General features: G+C 40.5%; 2 protein-coding genes across 6 annotated transcripts in view; one reads left to right on the forward strand and one right to left on the reverse strand.

The window, feature by feature from the left end:
- ATG13 (autophagy related 13) overlaps positions 1–11936 on the reverse strand; it is a 36198-nt gene extending 24262 nt beyond the window's left edge. For 2 of the 4 annotated variants that reach the window (XM_090261875.1, XM_090261857.1), the window contains exon 1: positions 11570–11935. The gene's annotated coding sequence lies outside the window, so the exon portion shown is untranslated. Of the gene's footprint in view, positions 1–11096; positions 11148–11569 lie in introns of all 4 variants that reach the window. The other 2 variants (XM_090261865.1, XM_090261883.1) reach the window with 2 other exon arrangements.
- A 270-nt stretch (positions 11937–12206) lies between these two features.
- Positions 12207–20961, forward strand: HARBI1 (harbinger transposase derived 1). 2 transcript variants are annotated; one of them, XM_090261896.1, is made up of 3 exons: positions 12207–12286; positions 12972–13788; positions 20573–20961. In XM_090261896.1, exons 2-3 carry the CDS (start codon positions 13119–13121, stop codon positions 20950–20952), a joined length of 1050 nt encoding a protein of 349 aa, XP_090118022.1. In that variant the 5' UTR covers positions 12207–12286; positions 12972–13118; the 3' UTR covers positions 20953–20961. The 2 variants fall into 2 exon arrangements, with proteins under 2 accessions (XP_090118022.1, XP_090118030.1); XM_090261904.1 differs by having other exon boundaries at positions 12224–12333.
- The last annotated feature ends 1496 nt before the right edge of the window (positions 20962–22457 follow it).

Genomic DNA, 22457 nt, shown 5'->3' on the forward strand with positions numbered 1-22457 from the left:
TTGGAATATAAGTATTCCCATTTTCCAGAGGACTGTGTATGGATGGGGAAGTCATATGGCTGGTTGGGGCCAGATAATGAGAGTCTTAATGCAATGCTAGAGCCTGATCTGCGCCTAGGACTCAGGAAGTGGCAGCCCCCTCAAGGCTTTGGAGGACAGGAAGTAACAGAGTACTAGCATCATCTGAATGGTGCTTTGGAGACGGCTTTGCTGACATGTTGTATAATAGTTTTGAGTATGAAAAGCAGAGAAACCAATTTGGTCTTTGGCAATAATTCAGGCTTGTGGGCAATGCTAAAACTCTAGTTACAGACATGATTTTGAAATAGTATGGATGGGAGATACTTTAAAAAGCTGAAAGAATTTAAGGACTGACTGCAAAAAGTTTAATAGGGATTCAGTTAACAAAAACAGGAAAGCCAGAGGGAGAGCTGGTTTTAAGGTGTAAAAAAAGTAGAAATGAAATAGGAAGTAATGAGTATAACTGTACATATATATGTGTGTATACACATATATACAATATGTATATGTATATAGGCATACACATGTATATGTACATGTGTATATATATTTAAAACCCCACTATTCTCTATTGAGATATAACTTACATGTAGTGAAATGTACCAATCTTGAGTAGACGGTTCAATAAATATTTTTATACGTATACACCCGTATAACTGCAATCCAGATGAAGTTATAGAACATCTGCAATAATCCAGAAGGCTCCTTTGTGTCCCCAGTCAATAAACCCACCAAAAAGTAATCATTACTCTGACCTCTATTACCATAGATTATTTTGTCTGCTCTGAATTTCTTATACATGGAATCAAATAGTATTAACTCTTTTGTGTGTAGCTTCCTTTTTTCCCCAGACAGTCACTATTTTACTCAAATGCCTTTGCAAATAGGTTTTATCTTAAAGATCTATGGAAAGAACTCTGACTTATTCTAAGATAGAGTTTTCTGAGAATAAATTTTCAGATTGTCACCGGATCAGTAGTAGTAGTGTTCTGAGGACCTTGGTTCTTGTCTTCTCAAAAGAAGGAATTTAGACGACAGATGCAGATAGCAAGGCAGGCAGTGGTTTATTAGCAAAGGGAGAGTACACTTGGGAGATTTCCAAATGGGCAACTCAGACCTGAGTGCCGCGTGTAGCCTCCTTTACTCAACATTATGTCTGTAAGAGTCACTTGTAATAGTACTACATGCAGCCATTTATTCTTTTCATTGCTATCTAGGAGTCCACTTTATGAATACACTACAATCTACATCTATTGTTGACAAACCTTTGGGTTGATTCCTATTTTTAGCTATCACAGTCTTGCACCAAGTCTTGGTGGACGTAAACACTCACTGCCAGCAGACAAAAAGCCAGGAGTGTTGATGATGGGTGACAGAGTATACATGTTTAGCTTTAATAGACACTGACAGTTTTCCAGGTTCTGCACCAATATACACCCTCCCTACGAGGGTATGAGAGTTCCTGGTGCCCCACATCTATATCACCACTTGGTACTTCTAATTCTTTAATTTTAACCATCCTGGTAGGGGCATTGAATGATTAAGGATTACATCAGTGGTTAAATGGTGACAGCATTTCTCCTACTCCTGCCTTTTCATATGCTTATTAGCCACTTGGCTATCCTCTTTTGTGAAGTGCTAGTTTAAACATTTTGTCCATTCAAAAAATTAGGTTCTTGCCCTGGCTGGGTGGGTCAGTTGTCTGGAGCATCGTCTGGATATGTCTAGGTTGACAGTTTGATCCCTGATCCCCAGTCAGGGCACATACAAGAAGTAACCAATGAATGCATAAATAAGTGGAACAGATCCACATCTGTGTCTGTCTCTCTTCTCCTCCCCCCCCCCCCCCGCTCTCTCTCAAATCAATCAATAAAATTTATTAAAAAAAGAAGAAAAGAAATAAAGACCCTAGGACAATATCTACATAAAAGAACCATAAAGAGAAATGCAAGAACTCATCAGAGAAATAGGAGGCAAAATTATTTCTGAGCAGTTTGCATTGAAATTGAGGCGAAATAAATGTTTCAAGTTTGAGGGATGGTCAAATAATATAAAGCTATTGTGGACGAGGCAAAAATTTAGGCCTACCCATCTTAGGTTTTCAGCTGGAATTCTTTAACAAGAAGACAGATTAACAAGAAAATTGGTTTATTAATGTGTACAGCACACATCAGATAGGAGAAATGTCAATGAAAATAACTCAGAGTAACAGCTTAGAACTGCAGTTTATACGGGATTATCAAAAAAGAACAATAAACTTGCAGAGAAATGACAGGCCAAAGGACAGCAGTTCTAGGCCCCCTAGGGCTACAACGGTAGGAAGGTAAACACATAGGAGGAAACTAGAGGAAGGTTTGTTTGCCGATTCCTCTGGTACAATACCTTCCCTGAGCTGGTTAAGAGTCTGTCTCAAGTAAAAGGAAAATTTAAAGCCTGCCTTTAGGTAGAAAAAGGGGAAGGTAAAGAGAAGTTATCCTACATTTGCTTAATTGCCTTCAGCTCATAATACAGCAGTCCCTCTCTATTTCGCGGTTCACTTATTGCGGCCTCACTGTATCGTGGGATTTTTAAAAATATTATATTTAATTATTTGTCGCGGATTTTTCGCTATATCGTGGGATTTTGTGGTACTTGTATATGTGTGTTGTTAAAGTTACGTAGGTTTAAGAGTGTAGAATAAATATAAGGGTCCTACTTCACGGGGCGGGGGGGGGGTCTGGACCATAATACCCGCGATAAGTGAGGGAATACTGTAATTTATTTGGGGTGACATATTCTGGTTTCCTTCATCCTCAAAAGGTGAGAAAAGGCCACTGGCATTGCGCTGAAGGCCTGTGAAAGGATGGTTTCTCAGAGTGAAGAATGGATCCAGCTACTTGGGAGAAGTTAGAGAGGAAAAAGAGCTCAAGCCGTTCTGTAAAAAGGATTTTCCTTGTAGGATAGGGAAATCCGAGCAAATGTATAAGGAGGGAGAAGAAATCAATGAAGGAGAAATAAAACACCTCCAAGAAAAAATTATTATCGGAATAAGATGCCACAGGCAAGTCCATTGTGATCAATACAGGTTAAAGCCTATATTGATCCAAATGATAAAGGACGTGTCTTTCAGGGCCTAACATTTGTATGTTTGACAGCATTTGCCATGTATACCTACTTCAGATCTAACTTTGGTTAAGGACACTAACAAATGTTAAAGCAAAAATAAGAGGACCTTTTAAAGGGTTAAATGGCTGAAGGCCCTGAAGCACCACTGAAACCTGAGATAAGATTAGTGGGGGGGTGGGGGTGGGGGGTTGTGCTGCCCTTAGTTTACCCTGAAGTGGGGAATTGTGTTCCCACCACCAGAGCATCTACCAATGCCAACAGTATAATGGCACAGTGACTCCTGGGACTTATCCTACCCCTGGAAGCACTAAGAGGATTATGTAACTAGAATTACCAAGGGGGCGAGGTGTCCACTGGGGGAAAAAATCATCTCTCAGGCATCAGAGCTTGCTGTTCCCTTAGAGCCTGGTCTAGCATCTCTTACAATGTGAATGTGACAGAAGTGTGAAGCGGGACATAAGTGGAGCCATTTTAAGACGGAGCTAGAGCAGCCACTCCAGAGGAATGTGCTGCATCCTGTTCCTTGAACCTTTGGATAGGACAAACCATTGGACTGGGCTAAACCACAACTGTTTTATAAACAACTGTTTTTCAAGTCAGCAAAAAAGCTGATATCCTAATCACAAATACTAATTATTACGGACCTTCTATCTGAAGATAGAATCAGTAATCAGCATGTATAGCCAAGAGAAGCTCAACTTGTCAGTACCCATAGAAATTTTTCTTCTTTTCACATAAATGAATGAATATTCCTTTTTTCTTGTAAAACCCCATTGCTTTCATCCTGTAATAGGGACACTATTTGGGTTTCTGCCTGAATCTGTGCTTATCTAAGTGCAATCCCCTGATTCCAAGTAAATGCTTGTTTCCTCTCATTTCGACTTTTTCACTTTAGGTTAATATAAGGTTTACACTACCCTTTGCTCTTTGTAAAATTCCTTCTTTGAGTGCTCTAAGGACTACAAAGGGAAATTTAGTACAAACATTAAATAAAAAGAGATCTGCAATTGAATTTTTTCTTTTTTCTGCCCTTTACTAGCCAGTAACTAAATCCTTCAAACTCTTGCTTGTACAAAATCCTTTATATTTGCTACATTTTCGTTTCCATAGCACCTTACTCAGGTCTCATTTCTTACCTGGAAGAGACTTACGTGGTTGGTTATTTTACATTTGAAGGAGAATAGCATATGCCGTTCCAAAATATGCCACTATGGCATAAAGATTATTTTAAGATGAAGACATTTGAGATTCAACAAATGTAGAAGGAAACCATCTCAGAGCTTCCCTTATCTACTAACTAGAAGCAGAAACTTCTGAGAAATAAAGACTGCCATAAATCTCCATTACAGGTTGGCCTCTGTTTCCAGGAGAGTGACTGTGAGTAAACATACCATCAACCCCTCTCTGGGGGAGTTTCATGGTCATGAAGAACATGGAAAGACCATTTGCACCTATGTAAACAAGTATTATCACAAACTTTCTTAACTCCTATTTATTCTCCTAAAAACCTATTTGTCTTTCCTAAAGACATACAAGTCTTTTCTCCCTGCTACTTACTCCTACTAAGTTAGCCACATAAGTCCTCAATTCTAACCACCTCTTTGAGTCAGTCATCACTGAGCTCCCAACTTTTAGCTAGATGAAGTCATAAGTTAAAAATTTACCGACTGCACATGAAGATAAAACACCAGGAACTCAACAGGATGAGACAATACGATAAACTGCACATCTGAAGCAAAGCGGGCAAGCTAAGAGGAAAAATGCTTATTTGTGAACTTGTTTTTTCTTTTTTTAAATTTATTTTTATTGTATTTTTTTCCATTAACATTTATTCCTCTATATCCTCTTCCGTCTTCACCGACTTCCTCCCCACCCCTCGTGTGAACTTGCTAAACATGTAAAAGACAGAATAGACATTGTAGATGGGTCTTTCTTCTTCCCTTTTTCTTCAACTATTTCCTTGCTTTTCACAGTCCTCTGTTTCTCCTTTCCCTTTTAATGCATAAAATACAATCCAATAAATGCTATTGTTGTACTTTCAATTTTTTTTAATTTGCAAAAACAGTGGGTATTTTTTTCTTTCTTTCCGAAAACTAAATGTAGTTGTAATTTATATTTGTTTAAGCTAACTTTTTAAGAAGTTTTTATTATGAGAAAATTTAAACATTGTGCAGCTTCAGTAATGTGGGATAAGGTCTGCCTTTATCTTGACCAGAAGCACCCATTTCTCCCTGGAAGAAAATAATGTTACCGTAGCCCACAAATTATCTCTACAATTTTTCATGTACAATGTCTGACACAGACACAGACTTTAAAATTATAATACTTAATGTGTTCAATTTAAATAAAGCACTAAATTGAGAATTTAACAGAGAACTAGAAACTATAAAAATAACCAAGCAGAAGTTCTAGAACTAAAAAACAAAAAACACTAAATGAAGAACTCAACGGTTGAGGCTAACAGATTAGACCAACATAAAGATACAAATATTGAAAGGGAATATAAGTCAAAAGAAAATATACTCAGAATAAAGTACAGAAAGGCAAAAGGATAGAAAACAGAGACAAACATACAAGAAACAGAAAGTAAACACGTACCTGTGGGATACTTTTCAGAGTGAAAGGGCCATATTTAAGGGAGCATCTCATGCAGCAGGTACAAAATGAGACATGAGGGTACCTGAGACATTGAGGACAAAGGGAAAGGTCTAACACATGTGCAAGTGGAGTCCCAGAAAACAAGAAAAAAAAAAAAGGGAACCTTAATTGGTGTTGCTCAGTGGATTGAGCACTGGCCTGTGAACCAAAGGGTTGCTTGTTTGATTCCTGGTCAGGGCACATGCCTGGGTTGTAGGGCAGGTCCCCAGCTGGGGGCTTGCGAGAGGCAACCGGTTGATATATCTCTCACACATCGATGTTCCTCTCCCTCTCTCTCCTACCTACCCATTTCTCTAAAAATAAATAAATAAAATCTCAAGAAAAAAAAAAAAGAATAGGAGAGAAACAAAATTAGGAAATATACAGCTGAGAATAGGTAAAGAAAAATTAAGTGGGTAAGTATGGTCTGGCCAGATTACTAGGGAGTCATGGAAGTGAGCAATAGACTCTAAGAGTACATTAATTGGAAGTCAATGTAGATTCTCCTGTAGGTAACGATTCAGGGACATTAATCTGAATAAGAGAGGGAGAGATGAAAAGTAAAGGAACTAGAAGTAGAGAGATCAGTGAGAAAGCTATTTCAGTAATCCCACCATTACTAAGATTATTTACACAATGGATTAAAGTGAATACATCAAAAAATGAAGGAAAGGGCAAATAATTTCAAAAACATAACTGAATAGTTTGACAAGAGATTACATAAAAATGGTTCTGGATAGTATCTGTAGTCCTTAAAACTGAGAAAAGTTAGTATCAATTACTGAAAAAATAATTTCTATGTTTTCCAATTTTTAACAGAATTTTTTAACGTGGATTCAGGCTCTAGAAGCTCAATATTGTATATTAAAAAGTTAAGAAAAAAATAGTTAAGTACAAGTTCAAGTGCAAACTGAACAAAACAGTATTTCCCCACTTTCAGGCATCAGCTATTATTAAAATATAAAGATCTTTTTTTCCATCTAGAAAGTTCTTTGTTGACAAATTAGAAATAGAACAAAAAGGTTTAACAATTGTAATTATCTTTCTACCTAAGAGTTACAAAGAAAGTTTGAAAGAAATAACTATATTCAGTTTAAAAAAAAAGAGGAAGAGGAAAGAAAGAGAAAGAAAAGCAGAAGTAGCAACATTTATACAGGCCAAAGGTGATGAAATGAGATTAAAAGGGATGCTGAGTAACAATAATCTCTGAAAATGTAATAGCCATAAACCTTTATACATAAGCAACATAGCAATAAAATAGATGAAGCAAAAATTCCTACCGACACTAGGAGAGCTTGTTATAACCAAAACTAAACCTGAAGATTCAACATACCTCTTTGAGAACTCAAATAGCTATGAACAAAAATACAGAGATCTGAATAATAAAACCAAGTCTAATATATATATAGTTACATATAGGACATTACTCAGTCTTTCTGTTTCTTATAAAATGGCGATACGTAATAACACCTATCTCATAGGGTTGTGGTGAGGATTAAATGATAGTGTCTATAAAGAGTTCTGATCATACATGCAATCCTCAATAAAACTTATTTAACTCTACCTTTCACATTCTTCTCAGGTTTAAGGGGCACTATAAATTTTTCCAGATGATGTATTACAGAATTGTACACCTAAAACCTATATAATTAACCAATGTCACCTAATAAAGTCATTAAAAATTAAAAACAAAAGTAAATCTTTCCACTCGAAAAAAACTTTTTTCCAATAAAGTTAACCCCATATACATTAAGCTTTTAATAATAAACACTGAAATAAAAATGAAAGTACAAATTATCTAGAAGTTAACAAAAAGGAGAATATTGAACGACAAAACAAATGACATACAACACAAGGAGGATTCAGAGGCTATGCCAAGGGTGTGGGTTTGAAACCCAGTCAGGGCACAAACTCTCATACAGGAATTAACCAATGAATGCAACAACAAACTGATGTTTCTCTCTCTTTCTCCCTCCTTTCCCTTTTCTCTAAAATTAAAAAAAAAAAAAGAAGAAGAAGAAGAAAAGACTACGAGGCCCTGGCTGGTATGGCTCAGTGGGCTGAGCGCCAACCTGTGTGCCAAAGGGTTGCTGGTTTGATTCCCAGTCGGGGCACATGCCTGGGCTGCGGGCCAGGTTCCCCGGTTGGGGGCATGCAAGAGGCAGCCGATTGATGTGTCTCTTGCACACTGTTGTTTCTCTCCTTCTCTTTTCTCCCTCCCTACCCCTCTCTCTAAAAAGTAAATAATTAAAAAAAAAAAAAAAGACTACAAGGATATACAGAATAAGAAATAGTCAATAATATTATAATAACTATGTATGCTGCCAGGCAGGTACTACAAATATTGAGGGGATCACTTTGTGAAATATATGATTGTCTAACCACTATGCTGTATCCCTGAAACTAATACAAAACGATGTTGATGGTAAACTGTAATTGAAAAATAAAATTTTAAAAATAACAAGTATTCACACACACCCCACCAAAAGACTTAAAAAAAAAGAAAAGAAAAGAAAGGAGAAAGAAACCAACCCTGATTGGTATGGCTCAGTTGGTTGGGCATCATCCTGCAAAGCAAAAGATTGCCAGTTCAATTCCTGGTCGGGACACATAAGAGAGGCAACCAATAGATGTCTCTCTCTCACATCAATGCTTCTCTCTCTTTCTCCCTCCCTTCCCTCGTCTCTAAAAATAAATAAATAAAATCTTAAAAAACAAACAAACAAAAAAAGCAACCAGAAAGTAAAATAAAGCAAAAGAAAATGGGAGGTGGGAATAAAGCCAATATCTGGCTTTTTAAATATTCCAACAGAAGCCCTGGCTGGTGTGGTTCAGTTGATTAAGTGCCTTCCTGTGAACTGAAAGGTCACCAGTTTGATTCTGGGTCAGACCTAGGTTGCAGGCCACATCCCCAGTTGGAGGCGTGTGAGAGGCAACCCACGGATGTTTCTCTTGTACATAGATGTTTCTCTCCCTCTTTCTCCCTTCACTCCCCTCACTCTAAAAAATAAACAAATTAAAAAAAAAAATTCCAACAGAAATAGATTAAGGGGTAAAAACACGTTAAGCTAATATTTAAAAGAGGATACCTAAATCTCAGAAAGCATTTAATATAATCTCTCTCCTAATGGTCTGACATCTGTGGGCAATACAGAAGGAATGGGGGTGGGGACAAAAGCTTAAGACTGTTCAAGAAGGTAAAATTAATTCTGTATTTCTTTCACATTTGTATGAATCAAAAGTGAAAGCAGTATTTTGTAAAATAGCAATACTAAATTATCACTTCTATAAGTTTTTTGTTTACCTTTACTTTTACTGAGAAGATAATACTGACCAACAGTCAACTGTGCATTGGGAGTTGTTCTTCTAAATTGGGGTAGTTCTCAATCTTATTCCTTCTCTTGTAACTGAAGGCAGATGGGAGACATCTTAGGGTAAGAGAGACTTCCTGTGCCACCTACACTGGCATTTAGAGGATTTCTCTAACAAACTGGCCCACATTTACTCTACAGTTAAAAACAACTATTTAAAATTAATCTTAAATCCCTTTAAAATCCTTTAAATATTTAAAACTAATTTTATATCCCTTTAAGTGTTTAAAAATCCTTTTAGGATTTAAAACCCGAACTTTAAGAAAAGTTTCTTCATTTCCCTCTGGCAAAGAGGACAAAACCTTCCTTGCATTATTCCCAGCTATACTGCCTTTATCATATCAGGGACTACTTGCAGTTTTTATTGGTCTCCACAATTTGACAAAGCATAAGTAAGGGCCAGCAACTCCATGCACCCTTTCCTCTACTAAAACATGCATGGTCCTGGCTGGTGTGGCTCAGTTGGTTGGAGCATCATCCTGTAAACTGAAAGGTCATGGGTTCAATTCCAAGTCAGGGCACATGCATATCTGGACAATGATCTAACCAACTGAGCTGCCTGACTGAAGAAGGAATTTTTCACGTGTACTCTTCATTCTCTGTAATCTAAGCAGTTCTTCAACCACAGTGTTATAAATACAATTATTCATTTCTATTATAATAGTTAAAGGATTTTAAAGAAAAACAAATATTTAAAAATAAAGTTTTAGGGATTTCTAGGCATTACTAAGATTAAATAACTTTTCTCCAGAAAAAAGATTGCAGAGTATTGGGAATGCACCTTATTGAGTGGGTACTTTTTCTAAATAGTAAAAAATATCCTTGGAAAATCACTTATATTGTAGTACTTAGGTCTTTGAAAGCTCAAAACTATTTTTTTGCATTTAGGTGATAGACATCCTGCTGGGTAGATGGGGGTAGGAAAGATAATGGAAAAAAAGAGATGTATTGCTCCCACTTCCATACAGTACAATTTCAGTACGCTTATTACGGTAGGATTCCACTGTGTCCAGCTGATTTAGTCCTTAAATAAAACATTATAATTTGGAGTGTTTAGTAGCTGAAGATCTGCAGTTTTTGCTTCAATATGGTTTGCAAATTTTATGAAACGTAACTCTCAACAGTTGCCATAGCCTTCTGAATTTAATACCCAAAGGAGTACAATTTGAAAACAGTGCATAAATTTACATGCATCTTACTATACAAATCAGTATATGTGACACTTGCTCCATCACTTATTCATCATCCACTGTGTCTTAAAAATATTATTAACTCAGGCCCTGCCTGGTGTGGCTCGGTGGGTTGAGCACCAGCCTGTGAACCAAACCGTCGCCAGTTCAATTCCCCATCTGGGCACATGCCCAGGTTGCTGGCAGCCCCGTTTGGGAGCGAGGAATCCATCTCCCTTTCTTTCTCACTCCCTTCCCCTTTATTTGTCTCTCTACAAATAAAGACATAAAATCTTTAAAAATATATATTGTTAACTCAGGATTCCATTCCACAAGCATTTATAAGACGTCTGCTCAGGTGAAAAATGGAGAGTTGAAAAGAAAAAACTTGTAATTTAGTGGGGGCCGCAATACCCACACATGCAAAGAACACTTATAAAACACACAAAAATCTGGAAGTCAGTTTAGCGCCAGAGAAGGGTCCATTGTTTCTTATTATTGCACATCTCCCACTGAAGGGGTTTAATTAATTCTACCACCTTCGGAGATGAGCATTAAACTAAGAATAATAGGTACTTTTTCCCTTTAATGTTCATTCATTCACGTTCCTCCTCCCTCTCTCTCTCGCTCTTCCTCCTCTGCCTGCTCTCTCCCCGCGGTGGGACGGCCAGAAAAGGAAGACATGCTGACACTGAAATGCTAGCTGAACTGGCGGGGCAAACTGAGAACCGACTGGGAAAGTGAGAACTGAGATGAGTTAGCGAGGAGCCCAAGGCGGTGCGTAGCCACTTACCCAGAGATTTATTTAATGAGAACGGGCCGCAGACTTCCACAGGTCGTTCCACTGCCAGTAAGAAGACAGTCGTGAACCTTGGGTCCCTTTTGTCACTAGTCAAGAGTCACCCTCACCTACACGCGGAGTACATATTTGGCACTCAGCAAATCTTGATGGAATGAAAACCTACCTCACTCATATTGGTACCCAGCCCCGGAGTTTTGGACCCAAAATCATCTCCAAAAACCCTTAGGACTTACTCCAAAGAACTGAGAAAGTAGAGACTAAAGCTCCGGGATCTTTGTCAAGACTGGGAACAATCACGGGCCGATGCAGCCGACCCCAACCCGACTCCCCAAAGAAAGCCCAGGGGACCGAACTGCGGCGGGTCAGCTTCAGCTTTCCCAGGAGGGGGCACGACAGGCCGCAGCTCCATAGCCTCCCACCCGGGGGCGCTCAGAGGTCTGGGGGCGCCCCTCTAAAGTTTGTACCTGCACAGCAGCGACACAAAGCGTGGCTCGGGGCTCTCATTACGGTGGCCGGGGCCTGGGGCCGGCCAGCTGCGCCTCCCGGCTGAGGGTTCTGCGAGCCCGGGCAGCAGTGGCAGCACGGATCGCAGACAGACACCTCGCGCCTCGAAAGGCTCGGGGCTCGTAGGCCCCAGGTATTCGCTCTGGGGACGGAGCGAGTTGTCGCACGCACGTCGGCCGGAGCTCTTTAAGGCTCGCTTCACAGCTCAAGCGATCACGCCCGCCTTAAGCCCCGCAGCCGGTGGCTTCCCGGCGCCGCCATCGTTAGTGTTTGTTTTCATCCGCTCGGGTGACAGAGGAGGGAGGAAGAGGCCTACAGGGGAAACGCAGCCGTGTAACTCCAGCCGCACTTTCGCTACCGACAAACGCCCGAGTTCATCTCTTTCCTCTTCGAAATTCCCATAAAAGTTGATTTACTTTCCATGTGTCTTTATGGTCAATATTTCTCAGCGTCTCAAAAGAAAATAAAAGCGTCAAGGACCGGCTCTTTGAAAGAGCGAGGACGCTTGGGCCGCGTAACGAATGTGCACTTGCGAAGCGCACGTCACTGCGGAGCGGCGGGGAGGGCGCCGCGTGGGCGCCGTGGCGGCGTGTGAGCCAGCGCTGCCGCCAGGGGAGGGCCCGCCGGCCGGCGCGGTGGGTGGGGAGTGTCGCTGGTAACCCGGCAGCCGTCTAGAGGTGGGTGACGGACTTCAGCTGACTTTGAGCGTGGCCGGCGCCATCAGGTTTACGAAATAGTCCGTATTCCGTATTTCTCAGGCGCCTCCTCCGAGCGGCAGAGTTGCCTCCCAGCCCTAGCTCGCTGAGCGGCTTCTTTCGCAGCTTCATTCTAACTTGTTCGTTCTTCCCTACTTCCTAGCCCCCAGCCTCACCATCGTTAGAGCACACAGCCTACGTCCATCGGCCTGGGTCGTGGGTGGTTTTTTCCCTTCTTCTCTCTTGTTCGACAACACACACCCATCCATCCCATACTTCTCGCTGGTGCCAGAAGGCTATGGGGAATGAAACCCGCCATGACTAATCCCTGCCCTGGGTCGTTACGACTTATGTCAGGTGCTTCGTGGCCTGTCTTGTTAGGAGCAGACCTCTTACCGTGTGGATAATTATGTGTCGCCTCCATTAATCTTTTGCTCCTCCCAGTTCAAATGCCAGGCGTTAAATGGGCCACTGAAATACAACTCCCAGTATCCTGGAAACCAAAACAAAGACTGTCAGCCATGAGTTGGTGGAGGAAAACCTAGAGTTAAAGTATAGCTTCTTTTGCTTGAACAAAATGGAAATTTGAGAAAAGGAGCTATTGTAGCCTTTGAATCACTTTAAAGTCTTGGGTAGGTTTCTAATTTTTTTCTTTTAACCTTTACAGAAAGAAGATTATAAATGCCAGAGCCATTTAACTGATGGTTAGCTGTTGCATTCTGACACTTCTTTAAATACCTTCTTGCAACAACGTCTTCACTGGGAAGAATTCAGGAAAAGTAGCCGAGGGAAAGAGTCAACATTTACGTGTACCATGGCTATACCAATAACGGTGCTTGACTGTGATCTCTTACTGTATGGCCGAGGTCACCGGACATTGGACCGTTTTAAGCTGGATGATGTGACCGATGACTACTTGATGTCCGTGTATGGTTTTCCTCGACAGTTCATTTATTACTTGGTGGAGCTCTTGGGAGCCAGTCTTTCTAGACCTACTCAAAGATCCAGGGCTATTAGCCCAGAGACACAGATCCTTGCAGCACTGGGCTTCTATACTTCAGGTTCCTTCCAGACTCGGATGGGAGATGCTATTGGAATCAGTCAGGCATCCATGAGTCGATGTGTTGCCAATGTCACTGAAGCACTTGTGGAAAGAGCCTCCCAGTTCATTCACTTTCCAGCTGATGAAGCATCCATTCAGGCTCTGAAGGATGAATTCTATGGGTTGTCCGGGATGCCAGGGGTAATAGGAGTGGTTGACTGTATCCATGTGGCAATCAAGGCACCAAATGCTGAAGACCTCTCCTATGTGAACCGCAAAGGTATGCATTCTTTAAACTGCCTGATGGTGTGTGACATCAGAGGGACACTAATGGCTGTGGAGACCAGCTGGCCAGGCAGCCTGCAGGACTATGCTGTGCTGCAGCAGTCTTCCCTCGGAAGTCAGTTTGAATCTGGAATGCACAAAGATAGCTGGCTGCTTGGTAAGTTTGCAAGTGGAAATGCTTCATTTTGTAGCCACAGAATTATGTAGCAGAGTAAATGAAATCTTGGAGTCTATAGAATTGAGTCACAGTCCTGCCCCCCCCTTTTTTTTGAGACCTCAAGCTGAAAACTCTTTGAGCCTTAATTTTTAAAAATCACCATTTTAAAGGACACGTATTAAAGTTTTAAAAGCATATTATTTGACCCAGATCTTACACTTCTAAGAGATTACGTGGAGGTGCATGTTCATAAATGTGAACTCTGGCGGTGTAAGACAAAATTACATATAAGAATTTGCATTGCAGTAGTGTTTTGTAGTTGCAAACAATAACAAGCCTACAAAAACAGTCCCTTAAGAGCAGCCAAAATACTTATCACTATAGATCTGGTTAAATAGCCATACAGTTGAGACTTAGTTTTTTATCATCTGTACAATGATGAAAATAATGTCAACAGCAGTAATACCTATTGTTAGGATTAGGCAATATATATGGAAGTTCACTGTAAAGTATTGTACAAATATATTATTTTTGCCATTAGTGATTGTCACTATATCTATATGAAAATGATAGCAGACAGTGCGCTTACGCAGTTGTTGCAGGAACTTCACGGATCTGTCCAAGTGCCATTGGAAAGCCTGGTGTTGTGATAAGACCCATTTCAATATTGAACAGTGCAAACTGAGGGGACTGTATAGCTATGAGGGATACTTCTAATAGTGATAAAAACCCTAGAGCATGGTAGCTTTGGTTGGTTGGTTGGTTGGTTTTTTTTCTTTCTTGTGGTTGGTTTTAAAATATGACTGATGTAAACAAGATGAGGGTTATCTTATATACAACATATGTGAGAGATGAAAAGATATATTAAGGATTTGAAGACATCTTTCAAAACCACTGATTACATCTTCACTGTACATGTTCATAACACAGTAACACATGATGGACACTCAGCACTTACTTCTCTTTAATGTGCTTTGTTTCTCTTTAATGTGCTTACTGGTTCATAAAAGAGAAACCTCTCTTGTTCCAAGTGGGAAGAGACTGCTGTCACACTGATTGGCTTAGAGCTGCCAGGGTGCCATGTGTAACATCTTGGAATTTGGCAATTTTTCTTGAGTTGTTTCTGCTTACCGTTTGCCTTCTCATTTCTGGACCTCTATGTTAACTCCACTGTGTGCCTACTTTGAACTTTGAAATTTCGTACCATTCACACCAAGAAGTGAAGGAAAATCTGTTTTTTGCAAGTGTTCCATCTAGCTATTTCCACAACTGTGGGAGTATTTGGGTTCCAAGCTCATTTCATACAAAATTACTTTGGTACCCTAATTATAAAGCCAGCTAAAAGTTACTGAGCATTTAGAATTTGTCAGGCAATGTAAGCACTTTCCATTGGATTATCTCACTTAATCCTTATAAAAACTCATAAGGAGTTAAATACTAATACTAACATTTTTACAGATGAGGAAATTAAGGCACAGATTATTTAAGTCACTGTATTTAAATATTAAAACTAGATTATGTGAGCCCCCCAATCCCTCACCCCAGCACCCTGATTCTTGGACTTACCAGCCTCCGGAACTGTGAAATAAATGTCTGTTGTTTAAAATAAACAACAACAAAAATAGATTATATGAGGGGTTACTCTATTTGGCAAATACCCCTTTTTTAAAAAGATTTTATCTATTTTTATAGAGAGGGGAGGGAGAGAAACATCCGTGTGTGAGAGATACATCAACTGGTTGCTTCTAGCATGCTCCCAACCAGGGACCTGGCCTACAACCCAGGCCTGTGCCCTGACTGGGAATTGAACCGGCCACCCTTTGGTTTGCAGGCCGCACTCAGTCCACTGAGCCACACTGGCCAGGCTGCAAATACTCCTTTTTTTAAAGGACTTCAAGGACATGTAGGAATTACTGATTTTCTTTCCCTTCACACTTTGGGACCTTAAAGTAGAGTGGAAGTGTGAGAGATGGCTATTACCACAATATTTAACAAGTGTTTATGGAAGCCAGTTTTGGTACCAGGCCACATGCTAGGCACTAAGGATGGGGAAAGTAGACCCATGTAGAAATGGATTCCCTTAATACTGTCTGTTCTGACGGAACTGATACATACACCCTTTGGAAAGCCTCCATGAGCTCTAACAGGAAAACTAGTTTGAAGACCCCCTAAACTCCTCTAGTGTTCTGCATATTTTCCCAAGTTATCTGAGGATTTATTAAAAATGTGTGTCACTCGGCCCCACTTTAAACTTTGAGAATGAGAATCTCCAGGGAAGGAATTTAGACACCTATTTTTAGCAGTTATCCTAAGTGATTCGTACAAACGTAAGTTTGGAAAACACTGGTGTCTAGAGGAACGAGTGGACAGTGGGGTAATGTGGGGGCAAATTGGCAGGATTATGAGGAATGTCAAAATGTTACAAAAAAGGGCCAAGATGGAGGCTTAGACGGACACGCTAGGTCTCCCTCTACAACTAGAGAGGAATACAACTACTTCAAAACAAAGGATAACTAGAAATTCCAGAAAATAAAACTACACGGAAGCCCAACATATGAAGTTATAAACCAGCGGTGCCATTTGGGCAGGTAAGAGTTAAAGAGGGCAGTGCTGTTTGCGGTCGCACCTGAAGCGGCGGGGAGGCGAGGAATCCCGGCTGCGGTCAAGCCCCTGGCGGTGCGCGACCCCGGCGCTGGGGAGAGCGGCCGCCGCATCGCCTTGAACAGTGAGGCCCAGGGGGGCGGGAGGACGGATCCCGGTCTCCTAGCTGAATAACTGTGTGAATCCATCTTGGACCCCCGCCCCCAAAGAAAGCGCCACAGGGCTGCGAAATAGGTCGCGGACAGGCGCCGGTCGCTGAATAGTGACGCCAAACGGCGCCGGTTGCTGAGTCATTACGAGTACACAGGCACTGCCCCGACAGCCGGCCCAAGAAAACAAAACGCATCTGTCAAAATGAGGCAGACAACTATAGAAATCCCGGTAGCACAGCTCACCAGGCAACAGATAGAGAACCTGACAGATGAACAGATAAGAAACCTGTCAGAGGCTCAGTTCTGGGCCATTGTTATCAGGTGGCTTACAGAATTCACAAAAGAGCAGGAAAAAGATAAGAAAGAAGCGAAAAACATTCATAACGAAAGGAACAAAACCACATACGAGACAGATGGTGAGGAAAAAAAATCCAGAGTTCATTTCAACAAACTGGAATATGGAGAAGGAACAAGCAGTCAACCAATGCAGAGAGAGGAAATGGGAAGCAACAATCAGAGGATCAGAAACCTCTGGGACAGCTATAAAAGGCCCAACATAAGAATCATTGGTTTGCCAGAGAGTGAGGAAGATGAACTAGAACTTGAAAAATTGAGTGAAAATATAATAAAGGAGAACTTCCCAGACTTGGGGAAGGGAATAGACTTGCAGGTCCAGGAAGCAAGGAGAGTTCCCAAGAGACTGGACCCAGGGAGAACCACTCCAAGACACATTATAATCAAAATGTCAAAAATTAAAGATAAAGAGAGAATCTTAAAAGCAGCAAGAGAGAAGAAAAGAATTATGTACAAAGGGGTCCCAATTAGACTATCAGCTGACTTCTCAAGAGAGACCCTACAGGCAAGAAGGGACTGGCAAGAAATATTCAAAGTAATGAAAATCCAAAACCTACAACCACGAATACTCTATCCAGCGAAATTGTCATTCAGAATAGAAGGACAGAGAAAGTGTTTCCAGGACAAAATAAAACTGAAAGAGTTCATTAGATCCAAACCACTGTTATATGAGATGTTAAAGGGACTGGTTTAAAAAACAGAAGCTAGGGAGATAAAATAAAGGCAAACTAAACAGGCAACGAGAGTGGAAAAGGAACTGTGGGTACGGGAAGCATATTGGGGGGAGGTCAACAGGGAGGGGGAGTGGGGAGAGGGAGGGAGATGATAGAGGAATTGGGGATCATGGTAGGAGGGAATGGAATAGACGGAGAGAGGTTGGGAGGAACTGAATGCACAACTAATGGACATAATCTAAAAGGGGGGGACAACTGGAGGGAGGGGGGCCACCGGGTGGAGGGGAGCAGAGGGAAGGGAAATTGGCACAAATGTAATATTTTAATCAATAAAACACATTAAATCTGAAAAAAAAATGTTACAAAAAAGAAGATGGTTAGCTGATTGTATCTGAACTCCATCAGATTTGTGAAATAGTTCTAGAGTTGCCAAATCTAGAATTAGCTGTGATTCTCCTTTGTTTTCTCTTGTTTTTTAAGCATATTTTCACCATAGGTGTCATGACACCCTTCATATTCTCCTTCTCCTCTGTCCTTTCAGAGTGCATTACATAATTCCCCTTTTCTAAATGTATGTGTTCCTGCAAACAAATCAGCCTGAGTTCTTATTTCTTCAGCTTTTGGCCTAGTCCTAGTAAGCAGTTTTGGTAAGGTCTGCCAGAATGTCTGGTGGATGACTGATCATGTAAACAATTGTAATCTGTTTAGCAATTCTGATCCTAATCCTCTGCTGAGTGTCTGACTTCTAGGGGTACTTGGATTATAACCAGTTAATGACCATTGAGCATTTGATTAAAAAAGCTTCCATTAACTCATTTGTCCTGTATGTCTCCCCATGTAAGGCTCATACTGTTTCTTGAAGAACTCATTTAGTATATCTGCGCTTTGGCATTCATGTTAAATGTTTATCTTATTCTCTTGTACTGCATTACACTATTGTTTTAGTGACACTGAATCTGACATTAGCATTAGTGACTGGCTTCCTCCCCTTCCTTTGCCTGACAAATCAAAGGATGGCTGATGTGTGTTTTGATCTTCTCATATGTAAAATGAGTTTAATATTATCTAACCTAGCAGAGTTGGGATTGGATAACAAGAGATAATATTTTCAAGGAGCATTTGAGATCTTGCTTCCTGGCGTATGTCATTGGTTTGGCTCAAATAAACTCATAAAAATTAAAAAAAAAAAAGGAGATAGTATTTTAGAATTGCCCAGCAGATTGCCTTCTACATAATAGCTATTCAGTGAGTCACAGATATTATTTTCATTATTACTTACATCAGTTTCTTAAATTCAGTATTTAGTAAGGGTGAGTTCAATTTAAGTAGATTATACTTAGCACAAATAGGAAAAAAGCCAGCCAAATCTAAATTTTGAAAATTTTGTGAGACTTCTTAGATAATTAATACAATGTATGTCAATTATATCTCAATAAAAGTTTTAAAATTACAAAACATATTAAAAAGATAATGTTAATCACCTTGATCTGTGTGGCTCAGTTGGTTGGGTATTGTCCCGGAAAGTGAAAGGTTGCTGGTTCTATTCCAGGTCAGGTCAGGGCACATATGCCTGGGTTGCCAGTGAGGTCCCGGGTTGGGACCATTCAAGAAACAACCGATTGATGTTTCTCTCCCTCTCTTTTTCACTCTCTTCCCCTCTGTCTAAAAATAAATACATAAAATAGTTTTTAAAAACAAAAAATGAAGTTAATCCAGTTCTTAGGAATGTAAGCTCCTAAAAGGAAGGAGTATTAGATGTTTTGGAACAGTGTCTAGCACGCTCCGTAACTATTTACTGAAATGCAGCTGTGCAAGTTGGGACGCCTCGGGCCTGTTTGTCTCAGATTTCTGAGAGGCTGTGCCTCTGTGAGACATTTCATCTGCCAGATGTAATGAGTCAGGACAATTAAACCTTATAGAAACATTGTGTTAGGACATTGCATCCCAGTTTTTGTTTTATTTTTAGCACTTTCCAAGATCATTTGATAGGTCGCCCAAGGGAAACGCCTTGTGTATACTGTATTATTTTAATTGACTTCTGATTTTATTTCCTTTCCACTATTACTATTTGCATCAGTACATTTATGCTCTCCTTGTTATTGTGAAATTCTGCCTGTTACAAAGGTATTGTTCTAGTGAATGTAGTATCTAGGAAGGCAGGACACCTGAGTTCTGGTCTGTACTGCAGATGCTGGGACCTTTTTTTTTTTGTTTTTTTTTTAAAGATTTTATTTATTTGTTTTTAGAGAGAGGGGAAAGGAGAAAGAGAGGGAGAGAAACATCAATGTGTGGTTGCCTCTCATGCACCCCCAACTGGGGACCTGGCCCACAACCCAGGCATGTGCCCTGACTGGGAATCGAACCAGCAACACTTGGTTCTAAGGCCAATGCTCAATCCATTGAGCCACAGCAGTCAGGCCCAGATGCTGGGACTTTTATTTTATTATTCTTAGCACTAGGAGGATGAATTATTATGAATTCCTCTGAAGTCCCCAGGTAGTACATTCAGACCCGACATTTTAATGGTAAAGCTATAAATTGTCTTTGCAAGTGCTTTGAGATCTCATGGCAGAATTCTCTCTCTCTGTCTCTCTCTCTCCTCTTAAGCTTTAGCTCTTTAGTAATTTTGAGGATTGGTTTGCTATGTGATAGTTTTTACTAACCTTTTATTATAAAAAAATCCAAGAATTTTATTTCCTCCAGTGCCTTCTTCACCTCTTTCCTACATTTTGTTTCAGAATTGGTTTTCTTTCAGTATCAGCCTTTTCCTCCATTGCTTTTAACCAAGGCTTTCCCCAGCAAAGACTCATGGCTACCTCCTTGTGACTCTGGCATGCTTTTTCTTGACCAAAGCAGTTCCCTCTTGGTTTTGGTTTTTCTGGTGCACTTTGGATCCAGAGGCTGTTGCATTTTCTTGTCCATTCTCTGTTTATGTTCCTGGATTTTCTGTTTTGTTTGTATTCCAATTGCAATCATTTATGATTCTTTGGGCCTTCCCCGCAGGTGACAGTTCCTTCTTTCTCCGTACCTGGCTCATGACCCCGGTTCACATTCATGAAACTCCAGCTGAATATCGCTATAATATGGCCCATTCTGCAACTCACAGTGTGATTGAGAAGACTTTCCGAACGCTCTGCTCCCGATTCCGCTGCCTGGATGGATCCAAGGGGGCCCTGCAGTACTCGCCAGAGAAGTCCAGCCACATCATCTTGGCTTGTTGTGTCCTCCACAACATCTCCCTGGAGCATGGGATGGATGTTTGGTCCTCTCCGACGACAGGACACATGGAACAGCCGCCCGAGGAAGAGTATGAGCACATGGAGTCCCTGGACCTAGAGGCTGACCGGATCCGTCAGGAGCTGGTGCTCACTCATTTTAGCTAAAGTGAAAGATGGGGAAGTTGTGACAGATTTCCCCCGTCGCTAACCCCTACACAGTTCCCTCATCTAACATAACTGAGTGTGGACACGTCACAAATTGACATTTAATCTGCGTGTTTCTTAGAATACCTTGATTCATTTGCAGTTTTATTAACTAAACCAAAACCAGGACAACAGTTCCCTACTATGCATTGAACTCCAGGTTCAGCATCAGTCATTTGAAAACTCACTTATTGTAGACATTGTGATTGTGCCTACAACATCAAAGCAAAGAGGAACTAGCTGCTAGCCAGAACACTTTATTTTTGTTTCAGTTATCTGGAGATTTCAAATGAAAAGTAGCTTTTCTACTTTGCTGCCAATGTAGGCATAATCTGAGGCAAGTGTAAAAAGTAATTTTAGGTTGGAGAATGGTCTAACATTGGTAAATGGCTACTAATCTGAGTTTGCAGCTTTGTGTTGTTAAGAAGATGTTAGGTATAGTGTAAAACCCGAGACCTTTATCTTTAGTCTTTCTGCGATAATTGGTCTATTACTCGGACCTGGTTCCTAGGGAGAACATCTGGGCTCCAATCTCCTATTTCCAACCCTGAGTAGGAGTTAGAGGCTAAATGGGTTAAGAACCTAATCGGTTTAAGGAAGAAAAGTCAAATATAGATAACATAGCATGCTTAAACTTCCCAGGGGATCTGAACACCCTGATAAATTATGGACAGAGGAGAGTCACCCAGGTTTTAACAGCTCACATCATAGATCACATGTCCTATGATTGTGATGTTAGAATGTCTGCTTGGCCATTCAGCTTTGAAATTCCTTGTACCGAATGAAGATTTAGGGAATAAACAAGGCATGTGACAGTATTAAGAAGGAGAGGTAAAAAGAACATAATTTCATTTGAAATTAATTTTGAAGTTAGGCCTACTTGAGTATCTTGTCTGCAAAGTGAAGGACAGAATTTCCTGGGAAATAAATAATCCCCCACCACATCTTATTCTAAAACTATACTGATATAAAAATAACCTGATTGGAATAATGAAAGTGTAAATTAGGTTCACACATTGGTGCCTTTGCTAGGACAAAAAACAAAACAAAACAAAACAAAACCAGAGGCTTTTCTGCGAATTGTCTTGTTCCCAGATTTTCATCCACTCACCATGTGATACCTCTGAACTGTGCTCTTGGATCATTTCCTACCTGCCTTTGGCAGTGTTAATCTGATAATGTTCAAAGTAAAGAAATGAGCAGCTGATGACAGAGAAATTTGGAAATAAATTGAGGGTGACTCATTCACAAGATTAAAAACAATTATGGATTATTATCTGCTGTTTATTTCTACTCCAAATGCTATTTTTCCATCATCGTCCTACACTATGAAGAGCAGGCCCATTTGGCAGGAGGCTGAGCCTACTATGTACAATGAAGTCATTGAGATGGGCGTGAACAACAAAGGGGCGCCTGTAAACCCGAGCTCTGCTCATTGTGCAATAGAGGTGCCCTGTTACATTTTT

This window comes from Furipterus horrens, unplaced genomic scaffold (genome assembly GCF_987537825.1).
Source record: "Furipterus horrens unplaced genomic scaffold, mFurHor1.1.pri manual_scaffold_2, whole genome shotgun sequence".
Classification (NCBI taxonomy): domain Eukaryota; kingdom Metazoa; phylum Chordata; class Mammalia; order Chiroptera; family Furipteridae; genus Furipterus; species Furipterus horrens.

Bases quoted from the DNA above. Each gene is read 5' to 3' on its own strand.
- HARBI1 (XM_090261896.1), top strand. From the start codon at position 13,119: ATGGCTATACCAATAACGGTGCTTGACTGTGATCTCTTACTGTATGGC. The intron at 13,789-20,572 runs GTAAGTTTGCAA...CCTTCCCCGCAG, and splicing joins CAAAGATAGCTGGCTGCTTG to GTGACAGTTCCTTCTTTCTC.